Here is a 15965-nt window from a genome sequence, read left to right as displayed (position 1 = left end):
TTGAGGCTTTTTACAGGGACTCTATCATGCCCCGGCCTCTCATGGGTGCCACCTTGCCTCCTGGGTATAGGGCGAATCAGTAACTTGCAATTAGCTGTCCTGCCGGTCTCTGGAGCAAGGCATAAAGGACTGTTGCTCCCTCGGTGTTCCAGCTACCAGGATCCTGCGCCTCAGAAGGAGGCAGCCTGTACAGGGCAGAACTCCTTCTGGTATCCACTCCTTTGCTATGACTTCTTCTCACCCTCTCTACAATACAGTTCTCTGTTCGTGTCCTTTCTTAGGAACTGCCGCACGTGGGGCAGGCGCAGCTCCGTGACCTTCTGTCTAGGCCTCTGACAGGATCCCACCCCTGTTAGGGACCAACTACCTGAGCAAAGCTCAGCCAGCAACTGCCTAACTTCCTATCCAGGCCACCAGTTTTACCTAAGTGTGAGGAGTGCCCTAATAAATAGGAGCATAGCTCCCCCTGGTGGACTGGAGTATGAAATGTGTTGTATGTTTGTGGTACCTGGTAAAGAGATCTCCTTTATTGCCTCCAAACATAATATCGCTCCCCCCTAGAGGAGAATGATATTACTGCAGCGACCAGGAACCTGGGGCCCTGCATCAATATGATGACTGCACCCCTAGATTAATTCATCAAGAGGTGTATTTTGTAAAATGGGGTCTCTTATGAGGGGTTTTTCTGTTCTGGCACCTCAGGAGCTTTCCCAGAGGGTAATGGCATCCACAAACCATAACAGTAACTTCTGAGGCGCTCCTTCCCTTCTGAGCTTCACACAGTGCCTGAAAAGTATTTCCCGTCAGGAGAAATTTTTACAACATTTTTTTTCATATTAGCCCTTAGAAAAATTAAAATCTTGGGGCTAAAACAATATTTTAGTGGTACAAATGTAATCATTTTTTCTTCACCACCCCCCAATAGTATAAAAATCTATGAGGCACAGGTCATGTCACTGTCAACATGTCAACATGATCACTGCACCTCCTAGATAAATTAATTAGGAGTGTAGTTTGTAAACTGAGGTCATATATGGCAGGGTTTCTTCTGTTCTGGAATTGTCTCTTTCTCTGTCCCTCATATAGGGTAAGACAAACCCGTATGACTGGTGGCTTGAGGCTGTTTATAAGGACTCTAGCACGCCCCAGCCTCCATAGATTGCCACCATGCCTCTGGGGTGTAGGGCGGACAGGTAACTGGCAATTAGCTGTCCTGCCAGTCTCTGGAGCAAAGCATAAAGGTCGTTACTCCCTCGGTGTTCTGGCTACGATTCTACGCCTCAGAAGGAGGCAGCCTGTGCAGGGCTGGTCCCCTTCTGCTATCCTCTCCTTTGCTCTGACTTCCTTCACGCACTCTGCAATATGTTCGGCTTTCTATCTGTCTATTTCCTAGGAGCTACAGCACTTTAGGCCACAGGGCTCCTCTCCTTCCTTTCCCTCTGTCTCTCTGACAGGGACTGAACTCTTTCCCTCCAGATCAGGATGTTTTATAGGGGAGTTCACCTTATCCAGGCTTAGAGCTCCCCCTTCTGGCCCGGAGTGCGAACATGCCGCATGCACCGTGCCACTGCCTCCAAATGCAGCACCACCCTCCCTGAGAGGAAAGCAGCACCACCGCGACGACCAGGACCCTGGGGAGCTGCAAATAGGTACAGTCTTTTAATTTTGTGTTTTGTTTTCAGAGCAGACCCTGTCCAAAAATATGTGAAAAAAAACTCTGAGCATTCCTTTAGTGTATGTGCACACAACAACTTTTAAATGCCAGTGATAATTCTTAATTTTCCTGAAGTGTCTTTTATGGTGTCGTGATTTTTTTTTTTTTTTTTTTAAGCCCTAAGTCGCTACTTTTCACTTATTTGCAGCTGAGGCGGTTAAAAGAAGCTCAAAAAGATGGAGCATACAATATGCAGATCAGGTTGTTTTGACTTTACAGTGCATTTGTTCTTTTTTTTTTTTAGCTTTTTAAAGAGTTTAGTCAGGCAAGTTTTGGAGCAGAGATGATTGAAATGATCAGTGTCCATTTATTCTCTGAGCACACGCTGCAGAGCAGCCTGTCAGTCTAGGAGCAGGGGGAGTGATTACAGCACACTCAGGCCGGCGTCACACTCTGCGTAAGGCCGGCGTCACACTGGCGAGTTTTACGGACGTAAGAGCGCAGAAAATACGTCCGTAAAACTCGCAAAATAAACGGCACAATTATTCTCAATGGGGCTGCTCCTATCAGCCGTATATTACCGTTCAGTATTATACGGCTTTCTACGGCCATACAAAATCGCAGCATGCTGCGTTTGTCAGCGTATTGCGCAAATAATACGCCAATGAAAGTCTATGGGGGTGAGAAAAATACGGATTCCACACGGACCAGCAGTGTGACTTGCGAGAAATACGCAGCGGTGTTAGTGAAAAGTCGGTAATTCAATTGCCGGCTTTTCATTTCTCCTGCCTAAACCCGACAGGATATGAGACATGGTTTACATACAGTAAACCATCTCATATCCCCCTTTTTTTTGCATATTCCACACTACTAATGTTAGTAGTGTGTATGTGCAAAATTTCAGCGCTGTAGATGCTAAAATAAAGGGTTAAATGGCGGAAAAAATTGGCGTGGGCTCCCGCGCAATTTTCTCCGCCAGAGTGGTAAAGCCAGTGACTGACGGCAGATATTAATAGCCAGGAGAGGGTCCATGGTTATTGGCCCCCCCGTGGCTAAAAACATCTGCCCCCAGCCACCCCAGAAAAGGCACATCTGGAAGATGCGCCTATTCTGGCACTTGGCCACTCTATTCCCACTCCCGTGTAGCGGTGGGATATGGGGTAATGAAGGGTTAATGTCACCTTGCTATTGTAAGGTGACATTAAGCCAGATTAATAATGGAGAGGCGTCAATTATGTCACCTATCCATTATTAATCCAATTGTTTGAAAGGGTTAAAAAACACACACACACATGATTTAAAAGTAGTTTAATGAAATAAACACAGCGGTTGTTTTAATATTTTATTGCTCTCTCAATCCATTTGCAGCCCCTCGCTTGGCAAAACAATAAACACACAATATACATACCTTCTGCTGACCCGTCACGTCCCACGAGGTAATCCATCTGAAGGGGTTAAAATAATTTACAAGCACGAGCCCTGCAAATGCAGCTGTGCTCGTGCTTGTAATTCCCCGGCGAATGAAAGAAATGTAGGTCATTGACCTACATTTCCTTCAGTCGCGGTGATGCGCCCCCTGGTGGATGTCCTCATATGACCTGGAGCGTGGGAAAAAGTTCCCAGGCTGCAGTTCATGAGAACATCCAGCAGGGGCGCATCACCGCGACTGAAGGAAATGTAGGTCAATGACCTACATTTTCTTCGTTCGCCGGGGAATTACAAGCACGATATCATGAATCCATGGCGCTGAGTGAAGCTGTAGAAGTGACCGAGGTGTTTCTGACAAAGCTGGCCGCAGCTTTTTAATGTGAAAGGAGACATCATCAAGTGACAGTGATAGAAGTAGGGTGAGTGACATAAGCAGCACCACACCACAACTTCTGTCACCAACCTCAAATGAATTGTCATCAAAGGCAACACTAGTGTCCCTCATCCTGATTTTATCGCAACCCCTTGATAACGATCCATTTGAAGGTGGTGGCAGAGACAGAAGCAGAGTGACAGCACCTCGGACACTTATTCAGCAGCTTCTATCAGCAACATTAATTCAGGACAACTTCAGAGAGCGGCGACAAAAGAAGCTGTGGTCAGTGACCGCAGCACAGCTGATGACATCTTGTTCCAGGGGGGTTGATAGACACTGTGGGGAAGTATGCACACTTCCAGCCTTCTGAGGGGTCCTGTTTGAGACTCCCCTCAAGTGAAACATCACAAGAAGTGAAGTAACAAAAAACATATTTAGGGATTAACAGGATAGGGGAAAAGCCTAGGGTATTTTATATTAGTCAAGTACAAAAGTGGTTAGGGTGTAAACATACTGTAAGTATTTACAAAGGAGATTTTAGATATCGGACGACTTCTTTACGATACAGGGGAGAATTGTCCTTACCACATCTGGAAGTTGATTTAAAGATTCTCCAAGCTCTTCAATGGTTGGGTCCCCAATGATATCCTATTATTGAAAATTGAAACTGTGCTTAATGCAGATAGAAATGTATTTCCTTACACTTTATCATTATTATAATAAGTTATACACGAAAATATCACCATATAAATCAATAAGAAATCACAAGGGAAACCAAACTCAAAATAACATATGAAACATCAGTAAAGAAGGGTATGAAATAAATCCCAGGAAAACTAGTAAATTATGCCCAAAAATGTTTTATTAATAAAACTAGTACATTCATATTGTATGAAACAATAGTAAGGTGCTATGTACTAAAAAAATCATATAGGAAGCCTAGATCAAATACATGTGTAAATTATACTAATGTCCCATATGGCAGGTAACCTAGTTTCAACAGAGGAAAAAATCCCCTATTGGGAGTCTCTGTTGTACAGGTCAAGAATCAAGACATTATGCATACAATAGTGACGTTATTGAAAACGTCTTCAATTGAGAAACCTTTTGTTAAAGAGGATCAGTTAACAGGAAAATAATGCCTGATTTATTTTTTTTTATTCCAACTGCTCCGCTGAGATGTTATTATTATATTTTTTTTTTTTTTTTTTTTTTTTAGTCGGCCATAAAGTTCTAATGGGTAATTTTGCTGAGTAGCCTCAAGGCACGCCCCAGATATTCCTGTGACTATCACTCCCTTGGTAAAGACCATAAACATGAGTACATAAAAAAAAAAAAGACTCATATCTATGGTACTGCAGACGGATTTAAAAAAACGAAAACTGAAATACTCAATTATTTACAATTTGGGATGATCCAACAAGAACCCTCACTAGCAAGTCCTAAAACCTATCTATTATTATGGATTAAAATAGTGGCGTAAAACTTACCCTGAAACGTTCTGTCCCTATATTGCCTAAACGATTTTACTACAGTGTAGAGGTGATTGCCAAATATCACTTAGTGACACTCTGTGGCATCAACATCATAGGGCAAATAGGACAGTTTTAATAGAGCACATGTCCCCCCAACATGTTTCACCATAGATGTGGCTTCATCAGGGGATGTGACTATAGCTATAATGGCGGCCAGCCAAAAAAGCTTTTATATATATATATATATATATATATATATATATATATATATATATATATATATATATATATATATATATATCCTTTGTGCTACATACTAGAGCCATGTATCTTACTGCAGAACGTGACATGTAAAACTCAGCCAACCACAAGCGATAATAGCACTTACCGGCAATCAACACGCTGTATAAGAAACACTGTAATAGAAATCCTGAACTACTCAATGCGCAGTGAAAATAAAAAGAAACAAAACCTGGTCCTCATTAAATTATGTATACCTCAACATAACCATGTTTTTGTCTTTAAGTAACCTTGCCATGAATTTAACACCAATCCATTTCCTACAGAAAATAAAAAGGGGCGGTCCGCCTCTCCTCCTCAGTTTAGGTTTCCTGTTCCTGCAGGAATGACAGGACTTCTACAGGGAAACATACCTGGGCTACGCATGCCGCCTGTGCAGTATCTGCGAGAATGGCAGGGGCTGCAGCCTAGAAGCAGCGTCGGGGGAGTTCCACTAGACGGCTCCCTCCTTTTCTGGGAATCGTGCAGACGGCTGGGTCCGGGGAGGGCCGCCCGGCATCATCTGCAGCATGCGGGCGGCAGTGCGGGAGGAAGCCTTGGCCGGAGTTGGGTAAGAAGACGGCAGCGTTCCTATTGCGGTCCGGTGCTAATCCCGGACCGCGCGTGCGCCAACCGCTGTATGTTAGACTACCCCGGAAGTAAAGCGGTGAACTTCCAGGGCGTCCAGGCCGGATCTGCGGTGGGGGTGGAAGCACCGACTCGCGCATGCGCACTGCGCACAGAAAGGGCGCACTATTTAAATCACAGAACGAGGATAATTCAGCGATGCAAGATGTCATCCCCAGGTGCCATGGACCCCACAGCAGGAGATCCAGTACCCCCCGCTAAAGATCACGCTAGAGGATCCTCTGAGACCGCTCGTAAAAGCGACGGATCCAGGACAGGATCTCGTCTTTCTGATCCGGTACTAATTGCTTCACTGGGTGAGTTTTTAACTCTGCCTATGAAGCTGACGTTGTCTCCCTCCTCTCTCTCTTTTCTCCTTCTCTCGCTACGTCTTATTATGACCAGGCTAAAAAACAACAAAAAACGAAACATAAGGAATGTGCCTTGTGTAGCCAGCCCCTTCTAGACTCATACCCCAAAAAGCTTTGTAAAGACTGTTTCAAGGAAACAACACAGGGAGCGGCAGTGTCCATTACGGACTTACGGGCCATTATTAGGGAGGAACTAAAAACTATGACCCAGGATAAACCGCATAAAAGTAAATCTAATATATCAACACCTGTGTCAGATTCTGAAAGTGACCAAGCCGTACTTTCAGAAGCCTCCCTATCATCATCACCATCATCGTCTTCATCAGAGATCGAGGGACGCTCATGTTTTCCCTTAGACAGTGTGGACAATTTGGTAAAATCCATCAGGAATACCATGGGGTGTGAGGAGACAAAGGGTGCGCAAACCGCGCAAGACATAATGTTTGCGGGTTTAGCAGAGAGAAAGAGGAGATGTTTTCCAGTTATACCAGCAGTGAAAGCATTAATTAAAAGAGAATGGGAGAAACAGGATCAGAGAAATTTTCTACCCTCTGCGTCAAAACGAAAATATCCGTTCAGTGACGAGGAACTTCTTACATGGACCAAAATCCCTAAGGTCGATGCAGCCGTAGCCTCTACTTCTAAGCAGTCCACTCTACCTGTGGAGGATGCGGGACTACTTGTCGATCCTTTGGATCGTAAAGCTGAGTCATCCCTTAAGTGATCTTGGGAAGCGACTACAGGAATATTCAAACCTGCAGTAGCCAGCACTTGCGCTGCCAGGTCATTGCTCATTTGGATTGACCAGTTAGACCAGCAGATTGAGAATAAAGTTTCAAGAGAAACTGCGGGCGGCCATCCCCTTAATACGAGGGGCGGCAGCCTTTATGGCGGACGCATCCGTCGACTCTCTCCGTTTGGCAGCAAGATCTGCAGGCCTCATAAATAATGCAAGACGAGCGCTATGGATGAAAAGCTGGAAAGGGGATGCGCAGTCAAAATCTAAAATATGCGCAATCCCATGTGAGGGTGAGTACCTCTTTGGTAAGACCATAGATGAAATACTCAAAAAGGCTAAAGACAGGAAAAAAGCTTTTCCTGACTCCTCTATTCCCTTTTACAGGAGAGCATTTAAGAGGAGACCGTTTGGCAAAAGAAGGCATAGGATAGGTCTACAACATGGACCGGTAAAGAGGATAAACAGAGATGTACCATGTTCAGAAGACCTAACCCCCCAAAAGAGAACAAATACTGATGATATACCAGTAGGGGGTAGATTGAAATTTTTCGCCACCCAGTGGGAAAAGATAACATCTAGTTCGTGGGTTTTAAATATCATCCGAGATGGAATTAAGTTACAATTCTCTCGCTTTCCCCACAAATTGTATATTATAACATCCCTCAGCTCGCCTGCACAACAACAGGCACTAGAGCTTGAAATGCAAACCTTGTTATCAAAACGGTTTTTAGTCCAGGTTCCTGAAGGACAGGAAAAAAGGGGATTCTACTCTCCCTTATTTCTGATTTCCAAACCCGATGGTTCTTTAATCATAAACCTTAAAAAACTCAATTCATTCATTGAAAACCATACATTAAAAATGGAATCCATTAGATCCACTATAAAACTCCTTTTTCCAAACTGTATGATGGGGGGCATTGATCTAAAAGATGCTTATTACCATCTCCCTATCCATGACAGATACCAGAAATTCTTCAGAGTAGCAGTAACAATCAACGGCAGGATCCGTCACTTCCACTATGCAGCCATGCCCTTCGGCCTTTCTACAGCGCCAAGGATCTTCACCAAAGTAATGCTAAAGGTGATGGCCTATCTTCGCCAAAAAGAAACATTAATTGTGCCCTACCTGGATGACTTTTTGGTCATAGGAAATTCAATTACTCAATGTGCTGACCGCTTAGCTCACACAATTTCCTCTCTACAGGACCTAGGCTGGATCATCAATACCAACAAATAGGGTTGAGCGAAACGGGTCGGCCATTTTCAGAAGTCGCCGACTTTTGGCAAAGTCGGGTTTCATGAAACCCGACCCGACCCCTGTGTGGGGTCGGCCGTGAGGTCGGCGATCTTCTGAATCTGGTATCGGAATTCCGATACCGAGTTCCGATATGTTTGCGATATCGGAATCCACATTTAAGTGTAAAATAAAGAATTAAAATAAAAAATATTGATATACTCACCTCTCCGGAGGCCCCTGGACATCGCCGCTGGTAACCGGCAGCCTTCTTTGCTTAAAATGAGCGCGTTTAGGGCGTTCCATGACGTCACGGCTTCTAATTGGTCGCGGCCGCCCATGTGACCGCCACGCGACCAATCACAAGCCGTGACGTCATCTAAGGCCCTTCACGCGCTCATTCTTAAGAAGGAAGGCTTCCGGAAAGAAGCAGGGCGCGTCCGAGAGTGAGTATATACCTAATAGGAATATACTCACCCTTGGCTTCTTTCCGGCAGCCTTCCTTCCTAAGAATGAGTGCGTGAAGGGCCTTAGATGACGTCACGGCTTGTGATTGGTCGCGGCCGCCCATGTGACCGCCACGCGACCAATCACAAGCCGTGACATAATTCTCAGGTCCTAAATTCCTAGAATTAGGAATTCAGGACCTGAGAATTATGTCACGGCTTGTGATTGGTCGCGTGGCGGTCACATGGGCGGCTGCGACCAATCAGAAGCCGTGACGTCATCTAAGGCCCTTCACGCGCTCATTCTTAAGAAGGAAGGCTTCCGGAAAGAAGCAGGGCGCGTCCGAGAGTGAGTATATACCTAATAGGAATATACTCACCCTCGGCTTCTTTCCGGCAGCCTTCCTTCCTAAGAATGAGCGCGTGAAGGGCCTTAGATGACGTCACGGCTTGTGATTGGTCGCGGCCGCCCATGTGACCGCCACGCGACCAATCACAAGCCGTGACGTAATTCTCAGGTCCTAAATTCCTAGAATTAGGAATTCAGGACCTGAGAATTACGTCACGGAAGGTGCTGAACGCGCTCATTTTAAGCAAAGAAGGCTGCCGGTTACCAGCGGTGATGTCCAGGGGCCTCCGGAGAGGTGAGTATATTAATATTTTTTATATTTATTCTTTATTTTACACATTAATATGGGTCCCAGGGCCTGAAGGTGAGTTTCCTCTCCTTCAGACCCTGGGAACCATAGTATCCCATTGCACTGCATTGGGTTTCGTGTTTCGGCCGACCCCGACCCCGACTTTTTTATAGGATCGGCCGATTTCACTCGACCCGACTTTTGAGAAAGTCGGGTTTCGTGAAACCCGACCCGATCCTATAAAAATAAAAGTCGCTCAACCCTACCAACAAATCCAGACTTACTCCACTTTCCCGTGAAGCGTTCTTGGGGTTCCATCTAGATTCCATAACCCAAAAGTGCCTTCTCCCTCAGGTAAAAATATTACTCATCAAACACAAGGTCACAGCTGCAATAAATAGTCCACATTTATCCCTAAGACAAGCTATGTCATTGCTGGGATCCCTTATTTCTTGTATACCTGCAGTGAGATGGGCCCAATATCATACCCGAACACTGCAACACCAGATCCTACAAGAGGAAAGACGGTTACTTGGTCACCTAAATGCAAAAATAACCTTGTCCCAGGAGGTTTTAACTTCCTTAACGTGGTGGCTAGATTCAGACCATTTGATGAGTGGTGTTCCATGGGTAATAACACCATCTCATATTCTAACCACTAACTCCAGCCCTCACGGATGGGGTGCTCATATGGGGAATGATTTTTGCCAAGAGTTATGGAACATGGAAGAACGCTACAACTCATCTAACCTCAAAGAACTAAATGCAGTAAAATACGCCTTATACCACTTTCTCCCACAGCTTTGGGGAAAAGACGTCAGAATCCTTTCCGACAACACCACCACAGTGGCGTATCTAAACAGGCAAGGAGGCACTCGATCGGAGACTCTGATGTCTTCTGCTGGAGAAATCTTGGATGTAGCAGAGAGTCACCTGACATCCCTTACTGCGCTTCACATAAGAGGGGAAAGCAACCAGCAGGCAGACTTCATAAGTCGACACACCTTGAGACAGGGGGAGTGGTGCCTAAATCATCACATCTTTCAAGATATAGTATCCCTATGGGGTCGGCCTCAAATAGATCTCTTTGCCACAAGAAAAAACAAAAAAGTCTGGAGATTTGCCTCCTTATCTCCAGCGGATCATCCGGACATTCTGGACGCTCTCCAAGCCCCTTGGCGCTTCAGTCTGGCATACGCCTTTCCTCCGATGATATTACTACCACAGGTCATACGCAAAATCAGAGAAGAAGGAGCGAGGGTTATACTGATAGCTCCATTCTGGCCCAAGAGACCATGGTTCTCATGGCTGCAAACCATGTCGGTTGCAGACCCTTGGGTCCTCCCCTCGACACCCAACCTTCTCTCCCAGGGACCGTTTTTCCACCCTCAGGTGGACACTCTCCATCTGACGGCCTGGAATTTGAGAGGCAGATGCTAAAATTAAGGGGGTTCTTGGAGGGACTGGTTGACACACTCCTCCAAAGTAGGAAACATTCCACCACAAAAATTTATACAAGGATATGGAAGAAATTCCTACAATTCCATACATCTCCCAACACATCAGAAATTCCGATACAATCTATCCTGGAATTTCTTCAAAAAGGGAGAGAACTAGGTTTAACTAGGTTTAAACTAACACTTTAAAGGTTCATGTTTCAGCACTAGGAGCCCTCTATGGCCATAACATAGCGGGAAATAGATGGGTATCCCGATTTATCACAGCCTGCGAAAGAATAAATCCAGTTAACATACCTAGGATTCCACCCTGGGATCTAAATTTAGTTTTACAAGCCCTAACAGACTCTTCATTCGAACCAATAGACTCAATACCCATTAAATGCATATCACTAAAAACGGCCCTCTTGGTAGCACTGACTTCGGCTAGGAGAATCAGTGACATCCAAGCTCTCTATAGATCCACCTTTCCTGTTAACTTTTCAGGATAAGTTGATTCTTAAACCAGACCCTTCCTACCTTCCCAAAGTAGCAAAGAAATTCCATAGGTCGCAAGAAATATTCTTGCCCACTTTCTTCAGTAATCCCTCCACTCCCGCCGAACAGAAATACCACACTCTAGATGTTAAAAGAGTAGTGTTAAAGTACATTGAAAGGACCAGCAGCTGGCGACAGTGTAGGGCTCTGTTTATATCCTTCCAGGGTCACAAGAAGGGTCATGGAGTAACGAAAAGCACCTTATCCCGGTGGATCAGAGAGTCTATCAGACTGGCTTATTCCGCGAGGAAAGAAAACCCTCCGGAAGGCATAACAGCGCACTCTACCAGAGCTATGGCATCCTCCTGGGCAGAAAGAGGAGAGGTCCCAATTGAAACTATATGTAAGGCGGCAACTTGGTCAAATCCTTCTACTTTCTATAACCACTATAGGCTTGACCTATCGTCAACTTCTGACCTAGACTTTGGCAGGACTGTCCTCAGCACGGTGGTCCCCCCCCCAGGTGATGGTCTCTGAAAGATCTCCAGTGGGGTGCTGTCGTGGCGAAGAGTAAAAAGCCGGATTACTCACCGGTAATGCTCTTTTAGTGAGTCCACGACAGCACCCTCTTACATCCCTCCCTAGATTAATATACTATGTACTATTGAGTAAAATTCTTTTAATCATATATGAGCAAATAAGTTTGAAAATGAATTAAATAATATTTGCCTAATACTGGCAGTCCTCCGGGTACTCTGAAATCAAAACTGAGGAGGAGAGGCGGATCGCCCCCTTTTATTTTCTGTAGGTTTCCTGTTCCTGTGGGGCGGATCCCTCTCTCCAGTGGGGTGCTGTCGTGGACTCACTAAAAGAGCATTACCGGTGAGTAATCCGGCTTTTTTTTGCTGCATTTGGGTTGAAGCCCCAGTCATCAGAAGCCATGATATATACAAATAATATGGAATATAACTAAAGTTCATTGGTTTTCCAATGCAATGAGATGTTTCTCTTACATAAAGAAAAAAAGATTTAGCCTATGAAGAAATTTTTAAAATTTAAAAATCATAATCCTTTTCAATGTCTATAGGTGTGTTTTTTATTGGTGGAAAAACTGGACAATTTGGCTACTGTTGTCAGAGGTCCTAAGAAAAACCTGAGAGTGAAGTAAAATCTCGTTTTGCTCCATTTTCAGTACCAATAGTCTGGAATAGCACAACTCCTATTATTACTTTAGCCAACAGGGATTTAGGCAATGGATGGATCTATTTTATGGGCTTTGTATATCAGTAAGGTATTAGTTATATTTGGAGGGGACTCAGGGGTCATTATTAGCATATGTGTGTGGGACTCAGGTGACAGTATAATAGTATGTGCAAGAACTCAAAAGGCATTGTCACTACATGTGGGGGACTGAGAGCATTATTGCTACATGTAGGTGACTTGAGGGGGCATTTTTACTATATATGGTGGACTCAAGGGGCATTATTATTATATACAGTACAGAGCAAAAGTTTGGACACACATTCTCATTTAAAGATTTTTCTGTATTTTCATGACTATGAAAATTGTAAATTCACACTGAAGGCATCAAAACTATGAATTAACACATGTGGAATTATATACTTAACAAAAAAGTGTGAAACAACTGAAATTATGTCTTATATTCTAGGATCTTCAAAGTAGCCACCTTTTTGCTTTGATGACTGCTTTGCACACTCTTGGGATTCTCTTGATGAGCTTCAAGAGGTAGTCACTGGTAATGGTTTTCACTTCACAGGTGTGCCCTGTCAGATTTAATAAGTGGGATTTCTTGCCTTATAAATGGGGTTGGGACCATCAGTTGTGTTGTGCAGAAGTCTGGTGGATACACAGCTGATAGTCCTACTGAATAGACTGTTAGAATTTGTTTTATGGCAAGAAAAAAGCTAAGTAAAGAAAAATGAGTGGCCATCATTACTTTAAGAAATGAAGTTCAGTCAGTCCGAAAAATTGGGAAAACTTTGAAAGTGTCCCCAAGTGCAATTGCAAAAACCATCAAGCGCTACAAAAAAACTGGCTCACATGAGGACCGCCCCAGGAAAGGAAGACAAAGAGTCACCTTTGCATCTGAGGATAAGTTTATCCGAGTCACCAGCCTCAGAAATCGCAGGTTAACAGCAGCTCAGATTAGAGACCAGGTCAATGCCACACAGAGTTCTAGCAGCAGACACATCTCTACAACAACTGTTAAGAGGAGACTTTGTGCAGCAGGTCTTCATGGTAAAAATAGCTGCTAGGAAACCACTGCTAAGGACAGGCAACAAGCAGAAGAGACTTGTTCTTTAGCCCAAACAAGGAATGGACATTAGACCAGTGGAAATCTGTGCTTTGGTCTGATGAGTCCAAATTTAAGATCTTTGGTTCCAACCATCGTGTCTTTGTGCGACGCAGAAAAGGTGACCGGATGGACTCTACATGCCTGGTTCCCACCGTGAAGCATGGAGGAAGAGGTGCAATGGTATGGGGGTGCTTTGCTGGTGACACTGTTGGGGATTTACTGAATCAGCATGGCTACCACAGCATCTTGCAGCGGCATGCTATTCCATCCGGTTTGCGTTTAGTTGGAACATCATTTATTTTTCAACAGGACAATGACCCCAAACACACCTCCAGGCTGTGTAAGGGCTATTTGACCAAGAAGGAGAGTGATGGGGTGCTACACTGTTATGACCTGGTGGTTACGGAGCGGTACTGAGATGACCTGGTGGGTAAAACCAATCATGGACAAGCTTAGAGGAGGTAACAGCTCCACAGACAGTAATCACTGATATGACCTAGTGAATACGGAGCAGCACTGAAATGACCTGGTGGGTAAAACAAATCATGTACTAGCTCTGAGGAAGTGGTAACTTTACTGACCGCAATCCCTACTCCTAACACCAACACTAGAAATAGCCGTGGAGCGTACCTATCTCTGCCTAGACGCCTCTGCACAGCCTAAGAACTAGCTACCCCTGAAGATGGAAACGGAAAACTATCTCGCCTCAGAGAAACCCCCAAAGGAAGATAGCCCCCCACAAATATTGACGGTGAGTGGAGAGGGAAATGACAAACTCAGAAATGAAACTAGATTTTAGCAAAGGAGGCCAATACTATATAAATAGACAGAGATAGAAAAGGCTACTGTGAAGTCAGTATAAAAACTAAAAATCCACGCAGAGTTTACAAAAAATAACCACCACACCGACTCACGGTGTGGAGGGGCAAATCTGCGACCCCAGAGCTTCCAACTAGCCGGAATATTTCATAATGACAAGCTGGACAAAAGAGACATAAATTAAACTGAACAGAAGGTCATAAGCAGGGAAACACCCAAAACTAGCAGAACTTATCTTAAGCTGAAAATGGACTGGCCAACAGAGAACTTCCAGGAAAGGACTGAATCCACAGGAAATACTTTGACAGCTGGCATCCACTACAGCCAAAAGCCCAGTTAAATAACAAGGCCAGGGAACCGATTAGTGAACGCAGCTGCTAAGTTCCACTTGAAACCACCAGAGGGAGCCCAAGAGCAGAACTCCCAAAAATACCATTCGCAAATACAGGATGGAGCCCAAGAACGGAATTCACAACAGTACCCCCCCCCCCTTGAGGAGGGGTCACCGAACCCTCACCAGAGCCCCCCAGGCCTATCAGGACGAGCCAAATGAAAAGCACATGCCAAATCGGCAGCATGGACATCGGAGGCAAAAACCCAAGAGTTATCCTCCTGGCCATAACCCTTCCACTTGACCAGATACTGAAGTTTCCGCCTTGAAAGACGAGAATCCAAAATCTTCTCCACCACATATTCCAGCTCCCCCCTCAACCAACACCGGAGCAGGAGGGTCAATGGAGGGAACCATGGGCACCACATATCTCCGCAACAAAGATCTATGGAACACATTATGAATGGAAAACGAAGCTGGAAGGGCCAAACGAAAAGACACCGGATTGATAATTTCCGAAATCCTATAAGGACCAATAAAACGAGGTTTGAACTTAGGAGAAGAGACCTTCATAGGAACATGACGAGAAGACAACCAGACCAAATCCCCAACCCGAAGCCGGGGACCAACGCACCGACGGCAGTTAGCAAAACGTTGAGCCTTTTCCTGAGGCAATGTTAAATTGTCCACCACATGAGTCCAAATCCGCTGCAACCTGTCCACCACAGAATCTACCCCAGGACAGTCCGAAGGCTCAACCTGCCCTGAAGAAAAACGAGGATGAAAACCGAAATTACAAAAAAAAGGCAAAACCAAAGTAGACAAACTAGCCCGATTATTAAGGGCAAACTCGGCCAACGGCAAGAAGGTAACCCAATCATCCTGATCAGCAGACACAAAGCATCTCAAATAGGTTTCCAAGGTCTGATTGGTTCGCTCCGTCTGTCCATTTGTCTGAGGGTGAAACGCCGAAGAAAAAGACAAATTAATGCCCATTCTACCACAAAAGGACCGCCAAAACCTAGAAACAAACTGGGTACCTCTGTCAGACACAATATTCTCCGGAATACCATGCAAACGAACCACATGCTGGAAAAACAAAGGAACCAAATCAGAGGAGGAAGGCAACTTAGGCAAAGGTACCAAATGGACCATTTTAGAAAACCGGTCACAAACCACCCAGATGACAGACATCTTCTGAGACACAGGAAGATCAGAAATAAAATCCATGGAAATATGCGTCCAGGGCCTCTCAGGGATAGGCAAAGGCAAAAGCAACCCACTAGCACGAGAACAG

At 44.8% G+C, this 15965-nt stretch overlaps 1 protein-coding gene across 3 annotated transcripts in view; it reads right to left on the bottom strand.

Moving 5' to 3' along the window:
- Positions 1–15965, bottom strand: part of LOC143793224 (uncharacterized) — a 420556-nt gene that overhangs the window by 323760 nt on the left and 80831 nt on the right. For all 3 annotated transcript variants that reach the window (XM_077280004.1, XM_077280005.1, XM_077280006.1), the window contains exon 4: positions 4044–4106. In XM_077280004.1, the coding sequence (XP_077136119.1) occupies positions 4044–4106 (63 nt within the window). The remainder of the gene's footprint in view (positions 1–4043; positions 4107–15965) is intronic.

Source organism: Ranitomeya variabilis, chromosome 1 (genome assembly GCF_051348905.1).
Source record: "Ranitomeya variabilis isolate aRanVar5 chromosome 1, aRanVar5.hap1, whole genome shotgun sequence".
Lineage (NCBI taxonomy): Eukaryota > Metazoa > Chordata > Amphibia > Anura > Dendrobatidae > Ranitomeya > Ranitomeya variabilis.
Note: the sequence above shows the minus strand (reverse complement) of the source record. Positions and strands in the feature narration are given on the sequence as shown.